Source organism: Chenopodium album, chromosome 15, assembly GCF_948465745.1.
Source record: "Chenopodium album chromosome 15, dcCheAlbu1.1, whole genome shotgun sequence".
Lineage (NCBI taxonomy): Eukaryota > Viridiplantae > Streptophyta > Magnoliopsida > Caryophyllales > Amaranthaceae > Chenopodium > Chenopodium album.
The window spans coordinates 1359045-1378208 of NC_137848.1; the positions used below are offsets into that span (position 1 = coordinate 1359045).

General features: G+C 34.2%; 1 protein-coding gene and 3 pseudogenes across 1 annotated transcript; all 4 read left to right on the forward strand.

Moving 5' to 3' along the window:
- The first annotated feature begins 1531 nt into the window (after positions 1 to 1531).
- LOC145582653 (large ribosomal subunit protein eL34) lies at positions 1532 to 4194 on the forward strand. The gene is made up of 4 exons (XM_081639639.1): positions 1532 to 1689; positions 1806 to 1885; positions 3668 to 3777; positions 3870 to 4194. Exons 1-4 carry the CDS (start codon positions 1611 to 1613, stop codon positions 3961 to 3963), a joined length of 363 nt encoding a protein of 120 aa, XP_081495765.1. The 5' UTR covers positions 1532 to 1610; the 3' UTR covers positions 3964 to 4194.
- Positions 4195 to 4647: 453 nt separating this feature from the next.
- Positions 4648 to 5313, forward strand: LOC145583438 (kunitz trypsin inhibitor 5 pseudogene; annotated as a pseudogene).
- Positions 5314 to 9254: 3941 nt separating this feature from the next.
- LOC145581520 (kunitz trypsin inhibitor 5 pseudogene) lies at positions 9255 to 10158 on the forward strand (annotated as a pseudogene).
- Positions 10159 to 14527: 4369 nt separating this feature from the next.
- On the forward strand, positions 14528 to 17014 carry LOC145581521 (kunitz trypsin inhibitor 5-like; annotated as a pseudogene).
- Positions 17015 to 19164: the final 2150 nt, after the last annotated feature.

Sequence of the window (19164 nt, forward strand, 5' to 3'; positions counted from 1 at the left end):
GCAGCTTGTTGCGGCATGGCTTGCTAGCCAATGCGCGCACAAGGCAGTGCCTAGCATGCTAGCACGCACTAGGCAGCGCCTAGCTTTGCGATGCTAGCATGGGTGCGCTAGCACGCACCAGCCAGCCTAGGCTCGGCTTGGTGCGCATGCTAGCCACCATGCTAGGCCATACGCCCTTAGCACTCGGTTTGCTAGGGCATTCCGATGCTAGGGGTATTTTGGTCTTTTGTTGATTTATTACTATTTCTCGTCTCGTCTTTCACTATTTTTCGACTCGACTTCCGACGATCGGTTTCGACGCTCTAAGCTCGAATTTACCGACGTCTAAATATTTAACACTCAGGCGACGAATTAATTTCTTCCGAATTAATTCGTCGAGTTGGTTCGCATATATTTGCTTGGGTGTGACCCGAAGGGTTCAGTCAAGATTAAGCTGTAATATTAATTATATTAATATTACTGATCGGAAGCGGCCTCCACCCAGGAATTCCGATCACTTGACCTTACTGAATATATTAGCTTTCTAATATTCTGAACCCGCTATCAGAATAATACACTTGTTCGAAGGACACCATTCCTTTCAGGGGGCGGCGATGGTTTAGGCTGGTTTTCTGGTGGTGTTGGTAGGTGTGAAGGTGGTGATGTGGTGGTGTGAAGGTGGGTAGGGAAAGGGAATGGGAAAGTCTAGGGGGGTGGGGAATGGAGTTGGAAGGATTTGGGGTAATGAGGAGGGTAAAGGGAATGAATAAAAGTGCTAAACAAACATCAACAAAGGGAATCGAGCCAGTTGATTCCTATTCCCTTTCCTAATTACCCCCAACCAAACGGCCCCTAAGTATTAAGAGTATCAAAGGGCCACCCAAACCAAACTTATTTGAACTCTTAAAAATAAGGTTAATAATCTCTATTTTAAATATTAAATTCCTTTTAAAATTCCTTCAAAAAAAAAAAAATTAAATTTCCTTTTAAAAAGTTTGAGTTAACTCTTATGAATAGTGTTTGGATAATTATACCCTCCAAAATATTTATTTACATATTTGAACTCTTAAGAATAATGTTAATAACTTCTTTTTTGAATTCTTAAGAATAGTGTGCAGATATATATATACACACTTACAAAATATTTGTTTATATAATTTCTCATTAATACTACCAATAACTAAAGTTATAACATAAGGTCAAATCGAAACAAGACCCTAGACATAACTATCTATGATGCACACATTATTAACTACCCTAATCAAAAGGTATAATCAAATTTAAAGTGTAATGTGTGAATAGTATATACCGTAACAAAAAAGTTGCAACTTAGAAAAAAAAAAAACTCCTTATATCGCCCAACCTTGCTAAGTCTGATCCACCTTTAATGGGCCATTCTAAACTAACCCATATTTTATGGCCCATGATAACAAACCCAACAATCTTTTAACCCAAAACCCAATAAGATCGGGGCGGGTAAAGAAATAACAGCCGTCAGATCTAGGGCAAAACAAGATTAGTTCCTTCCTTTATATGATAACCTCCAAACCATCGTAAAACCCCTTCCTCCGCTTCACCCCAAAAATTTTTAGAGAGAGAAACTTAAACTCAGAGTTTAGAGGAGAGAGAAAATGGCGCAGAGGCTTACCTACCGTAAAAGGCATAGCTATGCCACTAAATCTAACCAGCATCGCATCGTCAAAACTCCTGGTATTTTTTAATTATTTTTTCTCTTATTTTTTTTTTTTTCGTTTTTTTTATGTGATTTTTGGGTTTTTTTTTTGATGTTTTTTGGTGGTTGTTTTAATGGCGGCGGATTAATTTAGGTGGGAAGCTAGTTTATCAGACTACCAAGAAGAGGGCTAGTGGTCCTAAATGTCCTGTTACTGGCAAGAGAATTCAAGGGGTAATTTTCTCCATTTTATGCTTGTTATTGTTGGTTAATTGATGCTGTTTTTTGATGTTTTGATTGGGTATTTTAGTATGATTTCAATGCTATGTAAATGGGTATTTACTGTTATCAGCTTATTGATGCAATTTCTCAAATTTTGATTAGGGATTTTAGGATGATTAAATGGGTTATTTTGCCTGCAATTGTTGATAATCATTTCTGGAATTTATGTTAAAGTTATAGTTTTTGCTTGTTTTATGTTGCATTTAGTGGGTTTGTTTTTAATTAATGATTAATGATGCTGAAATATTATATGCATTCCTTTGTTGTGAAATGTCGTCTAGTTCAGATGTGTTAGGTCTACTTTTCATGATTTCTATTAATCTTAGTGTGAATATCTTAGTTTAAGTGGAGATATTGTTTGAATTTAGGTTTTGTTTTAATGTGCTACTAGCATGATTGGGTGTCATTTAACTTGGAAATTGTAACTTCTTTGTTCTTTCGAATGAGTCGCATGCTATTATTTCCCGAGAGTTATTAACAAGTGGTTGTGGAATTTGGGTTTTTTTTTTTATGTATCATGTGTTTGTGAAAGATGAATTGCTTTAGCTTTAATGCTGCCCAATGATGGAAAATCATAAACATTGAGTGGCTGCATTTGGTAATTTGTCATTAGGCTTTCTTCACCATCACTTATTCCTCTTCTTTCCTTTCCTTTCATCTCATCTCCTCACTTGTCTCCTTTCTCCCACATTTCTCATCATTCATACTTCTATTCTCCACTTACACTACACTACTTTTTCTCGGAGGTGGAAAAATCCTCTTGACAAATTCCATATGCTGATAGCTGCATATGATCTACTAAAAGCTATGAGATCTGAGGGCACTAACAGAAAATATTTTAATTTTATATATAGAAGATGTCATTTTGTTCGAATGGTTCTATGATTTTGTAAAATTTATTGGAATACCCTTACGGATGCTTGTTTCAATTTGATTGAAGATTTACTACTCTCTTTGTGCAAAGTTGCAAAGTTTCCTACGCAACTTTATTCCTTTGCTACCACAAAAGATTTACGCATGTTATTCATCTCTTGACATCCAGTGTATAATACGAAGTATTTATTATTTTTTCAATATGATTGCAAGTTGTACCTTCTGTTGATGCTTAAATTTTATTTGATTGTGGTACTTCATAAACCTCTCTCTCTCTCTCTACTCACATTTATCTTTCTATCTATCTATCTATCTATCTATCTATTGTGATGGTGGTATGTATATGGTTTTTGTGATTGCCCTGTGCATGAGCTGCACATGATTTGTTAAAGCTATGAGATCTGAGGGCTTTTGCCAAGTAGTATGATGACATCGTTTGTTTTGTACCTTGAGATATTAGTTTTGTTCTAATAAATTTCGTTCTTTGTACTTGTTCAAGGGATTGGGTGTTGTTACTTTTCTCCTCTATCTAGTGGTTTAGGAAATCAGGAATCAATTATTTTGTAGGGTGTTACTGCTGTGTATAAGCATCAGAGTACCACTTAACTTTGCTTGCAATTTCCCTGATCCCTTCCCTAATGGTGAATATTTTGTTGTTGCTCTCGGATATCTTGTGAGTTTTTTTGGCAGTCATCTTCTCAAGGATATTATTTATAAATGTGTTGAATGGTAGTTTTTGTATAACAGGTTACCAAATCTCAATATTATTTATATAATTTGCTGGTCAACTGATTAGCTATACAGTAAACACCAGTCACTTATCTACAATTTCTAAAGTTAGCCTAATTTGTGTGCGTGCAGATTCCTCACTTGAGACCAACTGAGTACAAGAGGTCTAGATTGCCTAGGAACAGAAGAACTGTTAACCGTCCCTATGGTGGAGTTCTGTCCGGTAGTGCTGTTAGAGAGCGGTATGTTTCTTCACCTCTGTTTCATTCATGAAATTTTGTTTGTGATGGATTGATGTTTGTTGGAAATTCCTAATATCGGTTTTATATCGCAGGATCATTAGAGCATTCCTTATTGAAGAGCAAAAGATTGTGAAGAAGGTTTTGAAAATCCAAAAAACCAAGGAAAAGCAGGCTGGAAAGAGTTGAACTTAGAAGCCATTTATTCTGATGGTAAATTTTGGTGCTTCAGTGAAGCCAATCATGGGAATGGGGAATGTGATGTGAGGTGTCTTGAGAATTGGATTTGTATCTTACAGTTGGATACTTTCAGCGTAGTTTCTAGTAAAACTTTGTCGACAACTCTGCTTTTCTGTGTTTGTTCCCTTGAAAATTTTCTTGATTTTATGTCAAATACATCTAAGATAATTGTTTGTGCAATATTAGATGATTTTTTTTACCTTTAAAGCAGTCTTTATGAGTAATTTTCTGATGTTGTGCTCCACTAGATGCGCTTTTAAGCCTCGAACTCTTCCGAGAGGAAGTTTAATATCAATGTTGTGTTGCGTTCTATTGTTTTATTATGCGTCTACATGTAGCTGTAAAATGCAGTATGTATAGAAAAATGCATGAATTTGAATGTTAAAAAAAAAAGTGTATAATTTGTGAAATCAACTAATGATGTTTATGAAGAATCTGGAATGTATCAATCTAAACACGGTATTGCCTTACTGCCAGAGATTTATTTAACATTTCCACAACTCATTACACTACTTTTCTTAATTTTAATATTTCAACTATTAGCAGCTTCCTAATCTTCTTACTCCCACGAATCTTTCACCATCTCCCTCAACCTTAATTAGTCAACTTCTACCCTAAAAACACCCGCAAAATATGATTACTCGGCATTCTATCATCTCAGCAATCACCTTCCTTCTGATCCTCTACTACCCTTGTGGCAATGCTGCGCCTGCTAACAATGTCGTATTTGACACTAAGGGCCAGCCACTCCGAGCTAAGTCAAGGTACCACATCCTTCCGGTGGCTCTAGGCCAAGGTGGTGGCCTAACAATGTCACCTAAAAACAGAACCTCATTTTGTCCTCTTCATGTTGTGCAGGAGGATCAGGAAATCTACCCTGGCCTTCCTGTATGGTTTCTTCCCAAAGACAACAGCCAACGTGTGGTTACTCTCTCCTCTGACCTCAACATTCTTTTCAACTCGGTCAATGTATGCCTGCAATCTGCTGGGTGGCAGTTAATCGTTGATGATGCCACGAGGAGGAAGTATGTGACAACTGGAGGAGCCATTGGAAATCCAGGGGAGGAGACGATAAGTAGTTGGTTTTACATAGAGAAGGCTGGGAGAGGGGGTAATATAGATGATTTTCATTATATGATTTTGTATTGTCCAAATGTTTGCCAATTTTGTATGGTAATGTGTGGACATGTGGGTGTTTTTGTTCAAGAGGATGGGAGTAGATTGCTCGGTCTTACCGATCACCCCCTTCATGTCATGTTCAAGAAGGCTAGGAACCGCTCAGACTCAGAGTCTTCCTGAGTTTATATTGAATTGTTGGGCTGAAATTTTGTTTTCCCTTTACTCTTTTTGTGACCTCAGCTATATATACATCTGCTAGTGTATATTTTATGCATCTCTGAAATCTCTAATAATTCACATATAACTGCTGCAAATGCAAACTCAGAAATAAGCACTTAAAAGGTAATTGAGTTCTACCTAAACTCAATGTTGGTGTTTAGATGAATGATTGTTCATTTCTATCTACTGATTGTTATTACAGATCCTAGAATCGTGTGAACCTGGGAGTGTCTATCTTACATTGGAGTTATTTATTTGTTCTTTTTTTTTAGTTGCAAAAACATAAGGACTAATTTGATTGCACTCAATTTTTAGCGAATTACAGAGTAACCTTACAGGTCCATATTGATAACTCCATATATGATTCGCCGTTAGGAATTCTATACTCGGCTTGCTTTAACTCCTCTCCCTATCCCTCCTTTGTACACAATCAGTGTATATCCTTTGGGACCAATATGTTGGTTCAGTTTGCTTTGGTCTCTTTAACCTTGAAGCTCATCTAAACTAGAACTTATTATCTGGATCTTCCATTCTTCTCTGTTTTATAAGTGAATATCAGTCGAGAAAGACCTTCTACAAACATGGCAAAATTACATGATTTTGTTTTTATAATTTCCCAATTTGTGATACTGCAGTTCTGATTCAAATGTAGAGATAATCCGACATTTAGCAAAAACACAAGCCATGTTGAATTTATCCCTAAAAATCCTTTGATATAAACCCATTTGACTGGAATAATGAATTCAGGTTATTCAGATTAAAAACATAATGACTTTTTTTTTTTTTTTTTTTTTTTTTTTTTTTTGAGGAATAAAAACCATGACTTTTTCATGCCTAATTATTCAAATTTACTTATATGATCTTGGTTGGTTCTTGAGCTTCTATCAAAATTGTGTTAGGCTTCCTCTTTGCCTCAGCTGCACTATGTATGTACTGCTCTTGAATGCAACACTTTCTAATCAGATACTCCCTCCGTCCCTTTACTTTTGCCCCATTGTCATTTTATGGGTCAAACTTTGAAATCTTTGACCATAAATTGTTGTTAATTTATAAAAGCTAATATAGTCATGAGTGGTCTTGTTAGATTCGTCTCATTGTATATATTTTTTAATATAATATTTTAATAGTTTTTACGTGTTTGAAAATAAAGATATAAACGTTTTAATACGTGTCTTGGAGACTGTGCACAGTCAAATAGGGCAATAAAATAGGGACAAAGGGAGTATGTTTGTAGCATTCACATTGCCTTTATGTTTCAACTTGTGAGCTAAACGAAAATGTAAAGCTAAAAAATTAAATATGTTGGATTAGTGTGGCCCAAATTCCAAAAGCCCAACTTATTATGTCTCAAGATTTCTAAATATTTTTAACACGTTGGAAAATTGATGAAAAATTGTGAAAAAACCTAGAATAGTGGATGCTCAAGAAGATTATAGATTTATGGGGAAAATTTAAAGAGCATGCATGTTTCCACAGACTTATTCCACCTCCTTACCTCAATTATGAATAATGGTGATATTTTAGAGCATGTATCCACATACATGATACATCCACTATTAATCAAGTAATTATATACTTCTCCCGTTCTATTAATATTGCAACAAGGATGAAATTATGCATTCCAAAGCCCATTTTATACGCTAAATATCTATAATTGTGTAAGTAATAAAAATTAGGAAATTTCCACTTTTGCTACCAGCAAAACACACGTACTTCACTTTTGCTACCAGGGAAAATTTTAATTTTATTTTACTATCAAAACAAGTTTGTTAAAATTTTCTACCACTTAACGGAATCCGTTAGGGTTCCGTTAAGTTTATTCAAAAAATTAAAAAAAAAATAATTTTTTTTTAAAAAAGAAAAACCCAACCACCACCTTCAACAACCAGCCCCCTCACGTCAGCCACCCTCCCCTTCCCCCCTGCCGGCACCCAAAGCGTCGCCCGACGCCGGCGACTCCACTCCCCCTCCTCCACCTACGCAACAAACCCCATCCCTTGACCTCTTTTCGCTGCCCCAACCCCCACCCCAAAATCGAAAACAACCCCCTCCCCATCCCCCCACCGGAATTGGCCCCCTTCCCCTTCCCCCACCCTGAATCGATCTCCCCTCCCCTTCCCCCACCCAAAACCGCCACCCCTTACCCTTAAACACCAGCTCGAAACCACCCTATACGGGATTTAGGGTTTCGTTTATGGTGGTGTCGGGCTGGTGTTTAAGGGTTAGGGGTGGCTGTTTTGGGTGGGGGAAGGGGAGGGGGGTCGATTCCGGTGGGGGGGGGGGGGGTGGGGAGGGGGTTGTTTTCTAGTTTCGAGCTGGGGGTTAGGGTAGCGAGAAGAGGATAAAGAAGGGGGTGGGCTGTTGCCGGCGTTGACAGGGGGGTTGTTGGGCAGCGATGGTGGCTGGGTGTTTTTTTTTTTTTTTTAAAAAAAAAAAGTCATGGTGGGTTGAAGGTTGCTGACGAGGAGGCAGTGAGGGTTGTCCGAGGAGGGAGGGGTGGCAGTGAGGGTTGTTGATTAACTAACGGAAATTGTAACTGAAAGTGCTAAGTGGTAGCAAAATTAAAATTATGTGATTTTGTGTGGTAGCAAAATAAAATAAAGCGTTTGATGGGTAGCAAAAGTTAAGTAAGGGTGTTTGAGTGGTAGCAAAAGTGAAATTTTCCTAAAAATTATAAAAAGTTGATATTGTGAAAGTATTTTATGAGACGAATCCAACAACGATTGCTTATGATTATATTTTGCTTAACGTATAAATCATATTATATGGTCAAATAAGAGTGATGAATAGTACAAAAAGTCCGTTATTGCAATATTAATAGAACAACGGAGGAAGTATATGTATACCATGTATATAAAAACTCGAATAGATTATTGAAAATGGTTTCCAAATTAAGGAGTACTCATTATTCATGACATAGTTGCGCACACATACATCCAAGGCAACAACTCCGTAAGTATAGTTTAGAAATTAAACTATATCGTACTACATTATTGACTTCCCAGGATCGCTAGCTTTCTTAAGCTGAACAATAAGTGGTTTATCATTTGTGACACCCAACAACCCATTTTCCTTAATAATACCTAAATCACCACAATTTTCTTCCAACGATGTACAAAAAGTCCTTATCTTATATAAGCTTCGTTTAACTGTTGATATACACTCTGACTTGGTTAGTAAATCATGCACTCAACCTTTAATTTATTAGTTTATTTTGTCCCAAAATTTCTTTATATTATTATCCCTTCAATTGTTATTGTTTGATCAATTTTCATTTCCAATGTGATATAGAAAAAGACGATGGAAGTATTTTCTTATGCGTTTATACCAATTTTAATACAGTAATGTTTATTGCTATTAAATATTTCTATGATCATGCATCCACATGTATGTATGTATGTACACACATCTGTTATGAATAGATGACTATATCACATAGACAATGACATGCTATAGCTTATTGTCAAATAGGCTACGAAACCTTTGCGATGGCTTTCTCTGAGTATTATTCTAAGATAGTAAACGTGGATGGCAGGTGGCATACTAGCTTGTACTCAGTCCAAATTCCATATTCACTACTCCATACGACATGAATCAAGCACTTGAAAATTGGAATAGCCTTTGGAGTTTATACATGACACATTTAATTAAACGATTTACAATATGATAAGATTAAATGGATGGGGTTAGTACATGCTGAGAATCCCAATATCATATTTAGATTTAATCTGTTAAATCTAAATATGATAAAAGTTATTGGTGTTTAAATTATGCGCGGTAAAAATTATCCATTATTAATGTACAATCATAATTTTATTTTATTTTTTATTTTTTATATTTTATAATTTGACGTTTAGATGTAGTTTACTTTTGAATGGAGTTGAAGCTAAGTGCAACTATTAACTTAGTACAAGTAATTTTCTACAAGTAACTTATTTTGGACGTTTTCATTTTTATTTATACTATGCATTTTCCTCATTCCTTCCGCAACTCAAGATCTCTTAGGAAGTCAAATATCCCCAAAAGTCAACGATAATGACTCATTTAATCCTCCTAGTAGCCACCTTCCTCCTCTTGACTCCCCCATCCATCACCGCCGTAAAAACAACACCAATCCTCGACATCAAAGGCCGCCCCCTCGAAATGGGTTCCAACTACTATATCCTCCCAGTGATCCGAGGCCGAGGGGGAGGTCTAACAATGTCACCTAAAAATGCTACTGAACCATGCCCACTCTACGTAGCCCAAGAAAACCATGAAGTCTCTAATGGCCTATCCCTTAAGCTCTACACTACCAATCCAAAGGACAAAAGAGTCCCTCTAGGCTCCGACGTAAACATCGTATTCGATGCCGCCTCCATCTGCGTACAATCCACGGGATGGACCCTAGCCTTCGACAAAGCCACTGGAAAGCAACATGTAGGAACCGGAGGAACCATTGGAAACCCGGGCGTCGACACCTTGAGTAACTGGTTCCGGATTCTTAAAGGTGGGAGTGGAATGTATGATTATAAGATTTCGTATTGTCCCGGAGTTTGTATTTTTTGTACGGTGATGTGCGGGGATGTTGGTGTTTTTATCGGCGAGGATGGTACTAGGTTTTTGGGTCTTACTACTGATGATCGTCCTCTCTTGGTAATGTTCAAGAAAGCTTAAAGATTTCGACATGTTAGATACATGTATGAGTATGTGTTCCAAAATATGAAGTTAAACCAGTACTTTAATTGATGACCAACTTTTTTTTTTCCTTCTTAAAAAGATCTATTTCTGCTACTACTAATCTTAAATACTTGTAACTCAAGGTTTAATTATGGTTTGCCTTTATTTGGGTTTTAACCTATTAATTAATTTGTTTGATTTGTATGCACCATGAAGGGGTATTGACGTATTGTCATTAAAGGAGTGCTTGTTCAATTTTTTTATTTAGTTGTTTGGGGTTTGCATGAATCGGCGTAAAATACATTCCCTTTATTGGAAAAACAATACTCGTATACGAGAGATGCGCACGGAATGAAAGTAGTCACAATAATCGTTTGTTATTGTTTTAAACATTTTTTATCCACGTATCAAAACCCATCTGACCCAATATAGAAATATCTGATTTAGGTTTTGACTTGTATGGCTGAATAATTTAACAAGACATAGCTTTAAAAATTGATTAAATCCAACCCACGTTGCTTTGGCATTAGTTTCCATAACCTTTTATTATTCATCTCCTTATCTTGCATGCACAACAAAAATGTGGTTATTTTGTGATCAACATTAACGATTGATTAAATACGGTCACTGTATCTTTATTTACTGATTGTAATTTGATCTATTCTTAAATTTCTGCTTGTTTTCTCACTAATTTGCCCCCAGCCCTAAAGTTCCTAATAATTTACACGATCCCGTTCAAAGTTTTCAAGTAAAATCAGATTGAACCACATCAATTTCATCCAATTTGTTTATTAGTGATTGAAAAGTACCCCTGTTGAAATAAGAAGTAAAAGAGAACATAAGTTAACATTGATAATAATACGACTTCTTCTCATTCAATCATGAAATACATAATATATGCCTCTTTATATAGGCTCTACAAAAAAAGGTAAAAGTTAGATAATGCTAGCACTTAGTGAATAAACGTTGATAAATTTTATTTATATTCTTTTTAGGTTAATTTTAATTAATTTTCTGTGTTTCTATTAAATTCCAATTGTTTGTCAGTGAATCAAAAATAAAGGTTTCCTTCTAACCCAAGTATTAATATTCGTTGCCATTCAAACCATCAACGTCATCACTTAGATCATTCAAAAGGAATATATATAGCGTGCATTTTATGCGGATACGCGTATATTTATGTGCGTGCTTGGTCCACCCTAAGCTTGTGATCGACTTTATCTTATTTGATCTTAAAACTATATGTAGATTTTAGATGTGGACATAAAGATTTTATCTTTAGAATAGTCAATGATGATTATTTGTTTTTGTTTTTGTCCTTTTTTTTTTTTTTTGAGAGAGAATTGTCAATGATGATTAATGTAATAGATAATAATCCCTTTACATTCCGTACATGAGAATATTCAACGCCCTTCCCAAATCATTACGCTACTTAAATAAAGTATTTATTACTAACCAAGAAACTTACTTAATCAAGAAATAACAACGATTGTCCAAGAAAAAAATGCTCAAAAATTGTACTACGCATTATATAAGAAAAAAAATAATAAATATAATAGAGATTAGGAAGAGCAGAGCACTTGAATTCCATATACTCCGTACTTCGAAGGTATTGCAAGTTGCAATAAATACGAAGTAGTTTCCAATTTCTTTTTACTCTTAAATTTTTTTCATTTTACGTTTGTTAATGTATGCATAATTTCAATTAAATAAAATATAGGATGATTTTTGAGTGGATATAATATAATTGTAGTCATTATATTAGATAAAATCCTAGCCATTAATTTTTTTGACTTAATATAAACTGTTAATTTAGATAATTATTTAGTGTTTTTTTTTTAATTTTTAAAATATATAGGATAATTGACAAAAAAAAAAAAAACACGTTCTTTGATTCACTTTCTCCTTCAATATTTTGATCCATGATCCTCTCTCTTTTGGAATTTTTCTCTATTCATTTAGATGTTAAAGGATTATAACAAATTAAAATACAATGGAGATAATTGTTGATCCAAATTTTTCAAAAAAAAAAAAAAAAAAAAAAAAAATCATAAGAACATGAGTATGTCATTGAAGATCTGATCGAAATTAACGGTTTTCATGGTCATGCATATTTTACTTTAAGCTTTGCCCAACAAATGAATTGAGGAGGTCGGGAGGGGAAGGATCAATGGAACATTCAATAGATCAAGAAACTTGGACATTGATATGAGAAACAATTGGAGATTAAATATAAACATGTTTCATGTCTGATTACATAAGAGAAGCAAAACAAAGTATTGAAGGAGAAACTAACATAACTTTTTTTTTTTTAACCAAATAAATTTTAAAAAAACTAAAAAGTCATTTTTGATTCCCAATCAACGGTTTGTATTAGTTAAAGTAGATGAAGGGTTGAGATTTAATATAATATAATGACCACAATTTTATTATAGCTATTTGAAAACTGTCCTAAGAATATACGTAGTATTCAATTATCAGTAAGTAAAATTATAAAAAATTTATGGAAAGTTTTACAATGGCTACAATAAAATTGTAGTCATTATAAAAAAAATGAATCTACACCCTTGATTATCATTATGTAAATAAGGACTATTAATTTAATTTGACCCAAAAAATACCCAATTTTTTTCTTTGAAGCCAAAATTTAACTGTTTTTCTTTCCTCTCTAAAAAATAAACTGGAGTACTACGAAAGCTTCCATTGATGTTCTCTGCATAGTATGAAGAACCAAACAATCCACTTATTAACATGAGATCCATCAATAAGTGCTAGAATAATAAAGTTGGACTATCCAATTTTCCTTGTGCTTCGTATTCAACTATCCAATATTCCAATGTTTGAAATTGTATTCTTTTTTTTAAGGTTAGTTTGTAGTTTTCCGTTGATGGTTTAGTTATAATTTAATCTTTATCCATGTTAATTGTTCTTCTGTAGTTATCTAATGGAGATTCAGGTTGAAGCGTTGAAGGTTGAATACTTGGAAGTTCATCAATGGCAGCGATAACAAGCTGTTTTTTTTGTTTCAAAATAAAGCAGTTTTAAAAAATTATTTATAATTTAGAAGTTAAATATTTGAATGGACAAGATTGATCATTAGTATTTAAACGATTGAGATTGAAAATAGTTACAATAGCTACATTTTTTATGTAGCCATTAAAAAGTATTCCAAAATTTATACTATGAAAATTATAAAACGAGACGAATTAAACAAACTAGATCCCCGTGACCATGTTTTTCCTTAACCATAAATCACTAAAGTCGATCAATAAAAAAATATATGAATAGAGTAAAAAGAAACGAAGAAAGTATATACTTAATTAACTTCCAGTTTTTTTTTTTTTTTTTTTTTTTTTTTTTTTTTTTTTTTTTTGAAGACACTAACTTCCAGATTTATTACAAAGAAAGTTAGAGCGGAGCCTACGGAACTTGGAGGAAGCGTATAAGGAACCAATTTTCTGACTTTCTAGCCACATTGACATAAGAACCAATTCAATTACAATAATTGTATAATAAGTAGGACAGTCATACAAAATATTTTCAAATTAAAGATTGTAATGATCTCTACTTAGATGAAAATTTTCAATTTGTGCAAGCTAAATAGATACCTAACAAGCTGTTGAAAATTGCAAACAGGTTGTGTGCGTTAATTTAATCAATAGTCAAGTAAGCACAGGTACAATATCTAAAACAATGTGACATGTTTTGAACACTTTATTATATAAGCAGGCATATCTATATTATAATTTAATTCAATGTACATATAATGACATTAGCACATTATTTCAATCACTTAGGTTTACGTAATAGCCTGACTTTAAATTTCAAAACTTTTGAAAAAATTCCCATCAAAATAAACACTTTGTAATAACTAATAAGTAAGTAGATAATATGTGAACAAGATAATATGGTCCAACTCAGATGACAATGACATGTACGAGTAAGCTGTTATCATTTACTACAACTCAACTACTCGAGTACGTGTATGTTGTAGTATTTGGTTGAGTAGTAATATATGTATATATATATATATATATATATATTTTCCTTTTTGAAACCTAGTTGAGCAGTTATTGATTAAAATTTTACATCTCATACGAATAATATTTATAAGTCGATTAATTTTCAGTATATACTCTGAGTTTAGAGATTGTTTTCTTTTAGACAGCCTTTTTCAAACGGATCATATTTGATAACAAAGATTAAGGGCCTGTTCATATTTACTTAATTTCAGTTCAGTTCAGCTCCAATCAGTTCAGTTCAGTTCAGTTCCAATCAGTTCAGTTCAGTTCAACTCTTAATTTCCCTCTCACATAAAATATTCATTTCAGCTCAATTCAGTTCAGTTCAGTTCCAATCAGTTCAGTTCAGTTCAGTTCAGCTCAGTTCAGTAAATATGAACAGGCCCTAAATTGATGCGAGGTATTGACTTAGAAGGATATTTTATTTTAGTTTATTTAAAATATTCGAGTACCGGTGTGTCTATAGATTAGACATGCATGTAGTACAGTCTATACGTAAATTAATAGTCACTTTTCTTCATTATATTCAATTCACAGCCATTCAAATCTCTATAAGCACATCCACAAATATGACCAACTTAATCCTCTCAGCAACCACAATCTTCATCATCCTTTATACCTCTCCTCTCACCACCACCGCAGCCAACACGGCCGTCCTTGACATCGATGGACACCCTCTCCAAGCCGACACAAACTACTACATCCTCCCAGTGATCCGAGGCCGAGGTGGTGGACTAACACTGGCACCTAAAACGCTACTCAACCATGCCCCCTCTACGTAGCTCAAGATAACCTCGAACTCTCCAAAGGCCTACCTCTTAAGTTCTACCCCGTAAACCCTAAAGACCGTAGCATCCCTCTCTCTACTGACCTTAACATCGTGTTCGATGTGTCCACCATTTGCGTTCAATCTACTGGATGGAAATTGACCCGTTTTGATGAGTCTCAAAGATCATATGTAGGTATTGTTAAAGTTAGTGCTTCAAGTTTGTGGTTAATTAGCTTCCATAGTTTTAGGATAAATATCTTAGTTTGTTTAATTTAGAATTAGTCAAAAATTTAGTCATGCGTTAACTAGTTGTTAGTGGTGTTAGTGGACTTGTTAACTAAGTAGTTGGAGTATATTATAGAGTACCCACTTCCTAATTAGTTGCTTTATTTTAGTTATTTTGTTTAACTTGTAAAGGCTATTTATATGGCCTAACTTTCTATTACTGAATGAATTAAGAAAGTATCAGTTTATTTCAACGTGTTTCTTTTGTTTTTTGCTTTCTTATTTCCAACAAATTGGTATTAGAGCCATTTGATCCTAGGGCTTGTGAGGTTTAACAAATTTGTGAGTGTTCATAAAAAATAAAAAAACCAAAATGTCCTCAAACAATTTTTCTCTTTCAATCCCCATTTTCAAAGGTGAAAATTATCGGTCATGGGCTATAAAAATGAAATCCTACTTAAAAGCCATGAGTTTGTGGGAAGCAATTGAGAATGATGTTTATACAACTCCTCTTTCACAAAATCCAACCATAGCCCAAACCAAAAAATATGATGAGGATATGGCAAAAATTGCAAAGGTACTTTCGTGTCTACATTCGGCGGTGTCGGATGAAATCTTCACAACTATTATGGGTTGTGATGCTCCTAAAGAAGCATGGCAAAAAATTGAGGAGTATGAAGGAAACCATCAAATCAAACTCATGCAAATTTTAAACCTTAAAAGGGAGTTTGAAATGATGGCAATGAAAGGTAGAGAAGGTGTCAAGGAGTATGGGAATCGATTGATGTGTGTGGTCAACCAAATCAAGCTACTTGGTGGAGAATTTATAAGCCAAAGAGTGGTTGACAAACTTCTTGTCACTCTTCCGGAAAAGTACGAAGGTAAAATTTCTTCACTTGAAAATACTAAATATATTTCCAAATTGACATTTGCAGAATTGATCAATTCACTCTATGCGGTGGATTAAAGGAGGACCATGAGAAATGAAGATGGTGAAAATAAAAATGAAAAAGCATTTCTAGTAAGGTCTCCTTATCAAAAGGGGAAAGGCAAGTCCCTCCAATGCAACATTTGTTACAAAATTGGTCACGAGGAAAAAGATTGTTAGCATAAGGGAAAACCTAAATGTTTTAATTGTCAAAAATCTGGGCACATGGCAAGGAATTGTAAGTCCAAAAATGAAGAGCAAGAGATCATGGCACAAGTGGCCGTGGAAGAGAACTTATTTTAGAGTTGTGGGTGAGAAGTGCACCATGGAGGGAAGTATTCCAAAATTTGAAGAGTGTGTTGGTGAGATGTGCATCAACAAGTAAACATTGATGGTTGGTGATAATGTGCATCAATAACAAATTGTGTAGGTGATGAGAAGGGCATCACAATATTGAAGAGACGTGCTTCATGATTATCACAAACTTTGAAGCAAGGGGGTGTGTTAAAGTTAGTGCTTCAAGTTTGTGGTTAATTAGCTTCCATAATTTTAGGATAAATATCTTAGTTTGTTAATTTAGAATTAGTCAAATTAATTTAGTCATGCGTTACCAGTTGTTAGTGGTGTTAGTGGACTTGTTAACTAAGTAGTTGGAGTATATCATGGAGTACCCACTTCCTAATTAGTTGCTTTATTTTAGTTATTTGGTTTAACTTGTAAAGGCTATTTATATGGCCTAACTTTCTATTACTGAATGAATTAAGAAAGCAAGTATCAGTTTATTTCAACGTGTTTCTTTTGTTTTTTGCTTTCTTATTTCCAACAGGTATAAGCGGAACAATCGGAAATCCCGGTGCTCAGACGCTTAATAATTGGTTTAGAATAGATAAGGCAGGAAGTGGAAAGTACGATTATAAGATTGTGTTTTGTCCTGTTGTTTGTGAACTTTGTAGGCCAATTTGTGGTGAATTAGGTGTTTTCATTCAGAAAGATGGGACGAGATTTTTGGGTTTACCATTTAATGATCAACCTCTTCTGGTTATGTTCAAGAAAGCTTAGCTTGAAAATTAGAGTATTTTGAGTTACTTTAGAATTTGGATGTATGTATAAATAAATGATATTTATGATCAAGAATAATTACACTTGAACAATAATGTTACATACGAAGTATGAATGATAAAATTCCCTTTACTACATACCTCCGTATTATATTATGTATAATATTTATTAAAAATGGTTGCTACACATTATATCAGTATGTGCAACAAAGGTTTTCTTTCCTTTTACGTTGTCAATTTTCTCCTTCTCTCTCCTCATCGCATACATCAATATCTTTTACTTTCTATTCAGTACTCACAAATAAATTTTCGCATAAGTAGCTTATTTGTTGACATAATATGAAATAGAGGTACTGAAATAATGATTCACATGTTGAAAATTAATTGCTTTATATAAATGGCCTGATTTGGATTTTTAACTAACAAAAATGGATTTTAGTTTGCCCAAATCCGCTCTTTTTTCTAGACCAACCAAGCGGGCCGTGCCGTAGTTTACCAGTAGTTTACCACCTCTATAATTCACAATTCAAATGAAATGAAATGCAAATTTCCTTATGCCAACCAAATAAGTTTGACAATTTCTAGAAAATACAAGAAGGAATTTAGTTCCTGTACAGTATAAATTACCATAGGAATTTAATTTCCAATGCAACCAATATGCATTACAAGTATTTTACTTTTAACTTGAGGCTCAAGCTAGAGGTCATGGCCCATTTCTATTTTTTTAAATCCATTTTATTGGATTTTAACCATAAAATGAACAAGTTTACTTTGTTCTCATAGAGCAAGTTTTATATATTACTAGGGTGGCTAATGCATGTGTCATAATTAGTCATTTTTTTAGAGTTTTTTAATAGTTGGTAAAATTATTGAGAAAAAATTATTGGGTACATGTCTCAAATTAAGTCACAAACAAGTTTTTTTTGCTACTTACAATATCCTTGGTCTTCAAGGCATGAAAACCCTTGGCCTCTAAGGTTATAATACTTACTTTTTAAGGTCAAGACTTACATTTGTAGTATAAATATCCATCATATTCCTCTTGTTTTGAAAACGGACACAAGACACACAACTACTAGCTCATTAGTGAGTTTCTTAGCTCTATTTGAGAATTAGATCCAATATAATCTAAAGAGTCATACCATACTCTTGTACCCTTCGGGTTTGTACTCTTATACCCTTTTTTCATATATTGGATAATCAGTACTCGTTGTTGGTAGGTTGTTTACCTCATTTGAGGGTTTTTCCCACATTAACTTTGTGTGTCTCTAATTACAGTTTGACCAAACACGCATGCAGAGATACAACTTTGACCATTAATCTATCTAATTATATGTTAGTAAAATCATAGGAAATTTCATAATATGAAAGTATACATTATAACGAATCCAACAATGTGTTATATAATAACATTTGTTTTTTATATATTAGTAAAATAATCTAGTCAAAGTCATTATGTGAATAATGAAAAAAGTCAAACTGTAACAATTATATATTAAAACACAAAGGGGGTACTTTTCTTATCCATCTTTTATCTATTTATTTCTCTATTATTATATCATTTTGTGCTTCTGTTTACGCTCCTAATCCCAACAAAAATATGTAAATAAATATTTTTAGGAGTATAAATGTCGGTACACTATTTTTAAGAGTTAAAAAAATAATTAACATTATTGAGGGCAAATAAAGTAATAAACATTTTTGAGTGTATAGTCCAAATACTATTGATAAGAGTTAAATTATGAAATCATACAATAAAAAACTTAGATGCAATTAACATCATATATTAATCAGGGCAGAGGTGCAAGGGCACGCTGGCAGCCTCCTTGTGAGGGTTGGGTGAAGCTCAATGTAGACGGGGGTGTGTGTGATGGGCTGGGGTCTTGTGCAGGAGCGGTGGTTCGTGATTGCAGGGGGGACGTGCAGCTAGCTGCTGTGCGTATGACAGCGGATCGATGCTGAAGCGAAGGCTTTGTTCTTCGGTTTAGAAGCTGCTGTAAACTTCGAATTTCGAAAGGTGGTGGTCGAGAGTGATTGTCTTGGGCTCATCAATGCGATCGTATCACGAGAAGCTAGGAGGAATGACTTTTATTTAATCTTGGATGATATTTATTATATTAGTAGTTTTCTTGAGTTGGTTTCGTGGTCTTT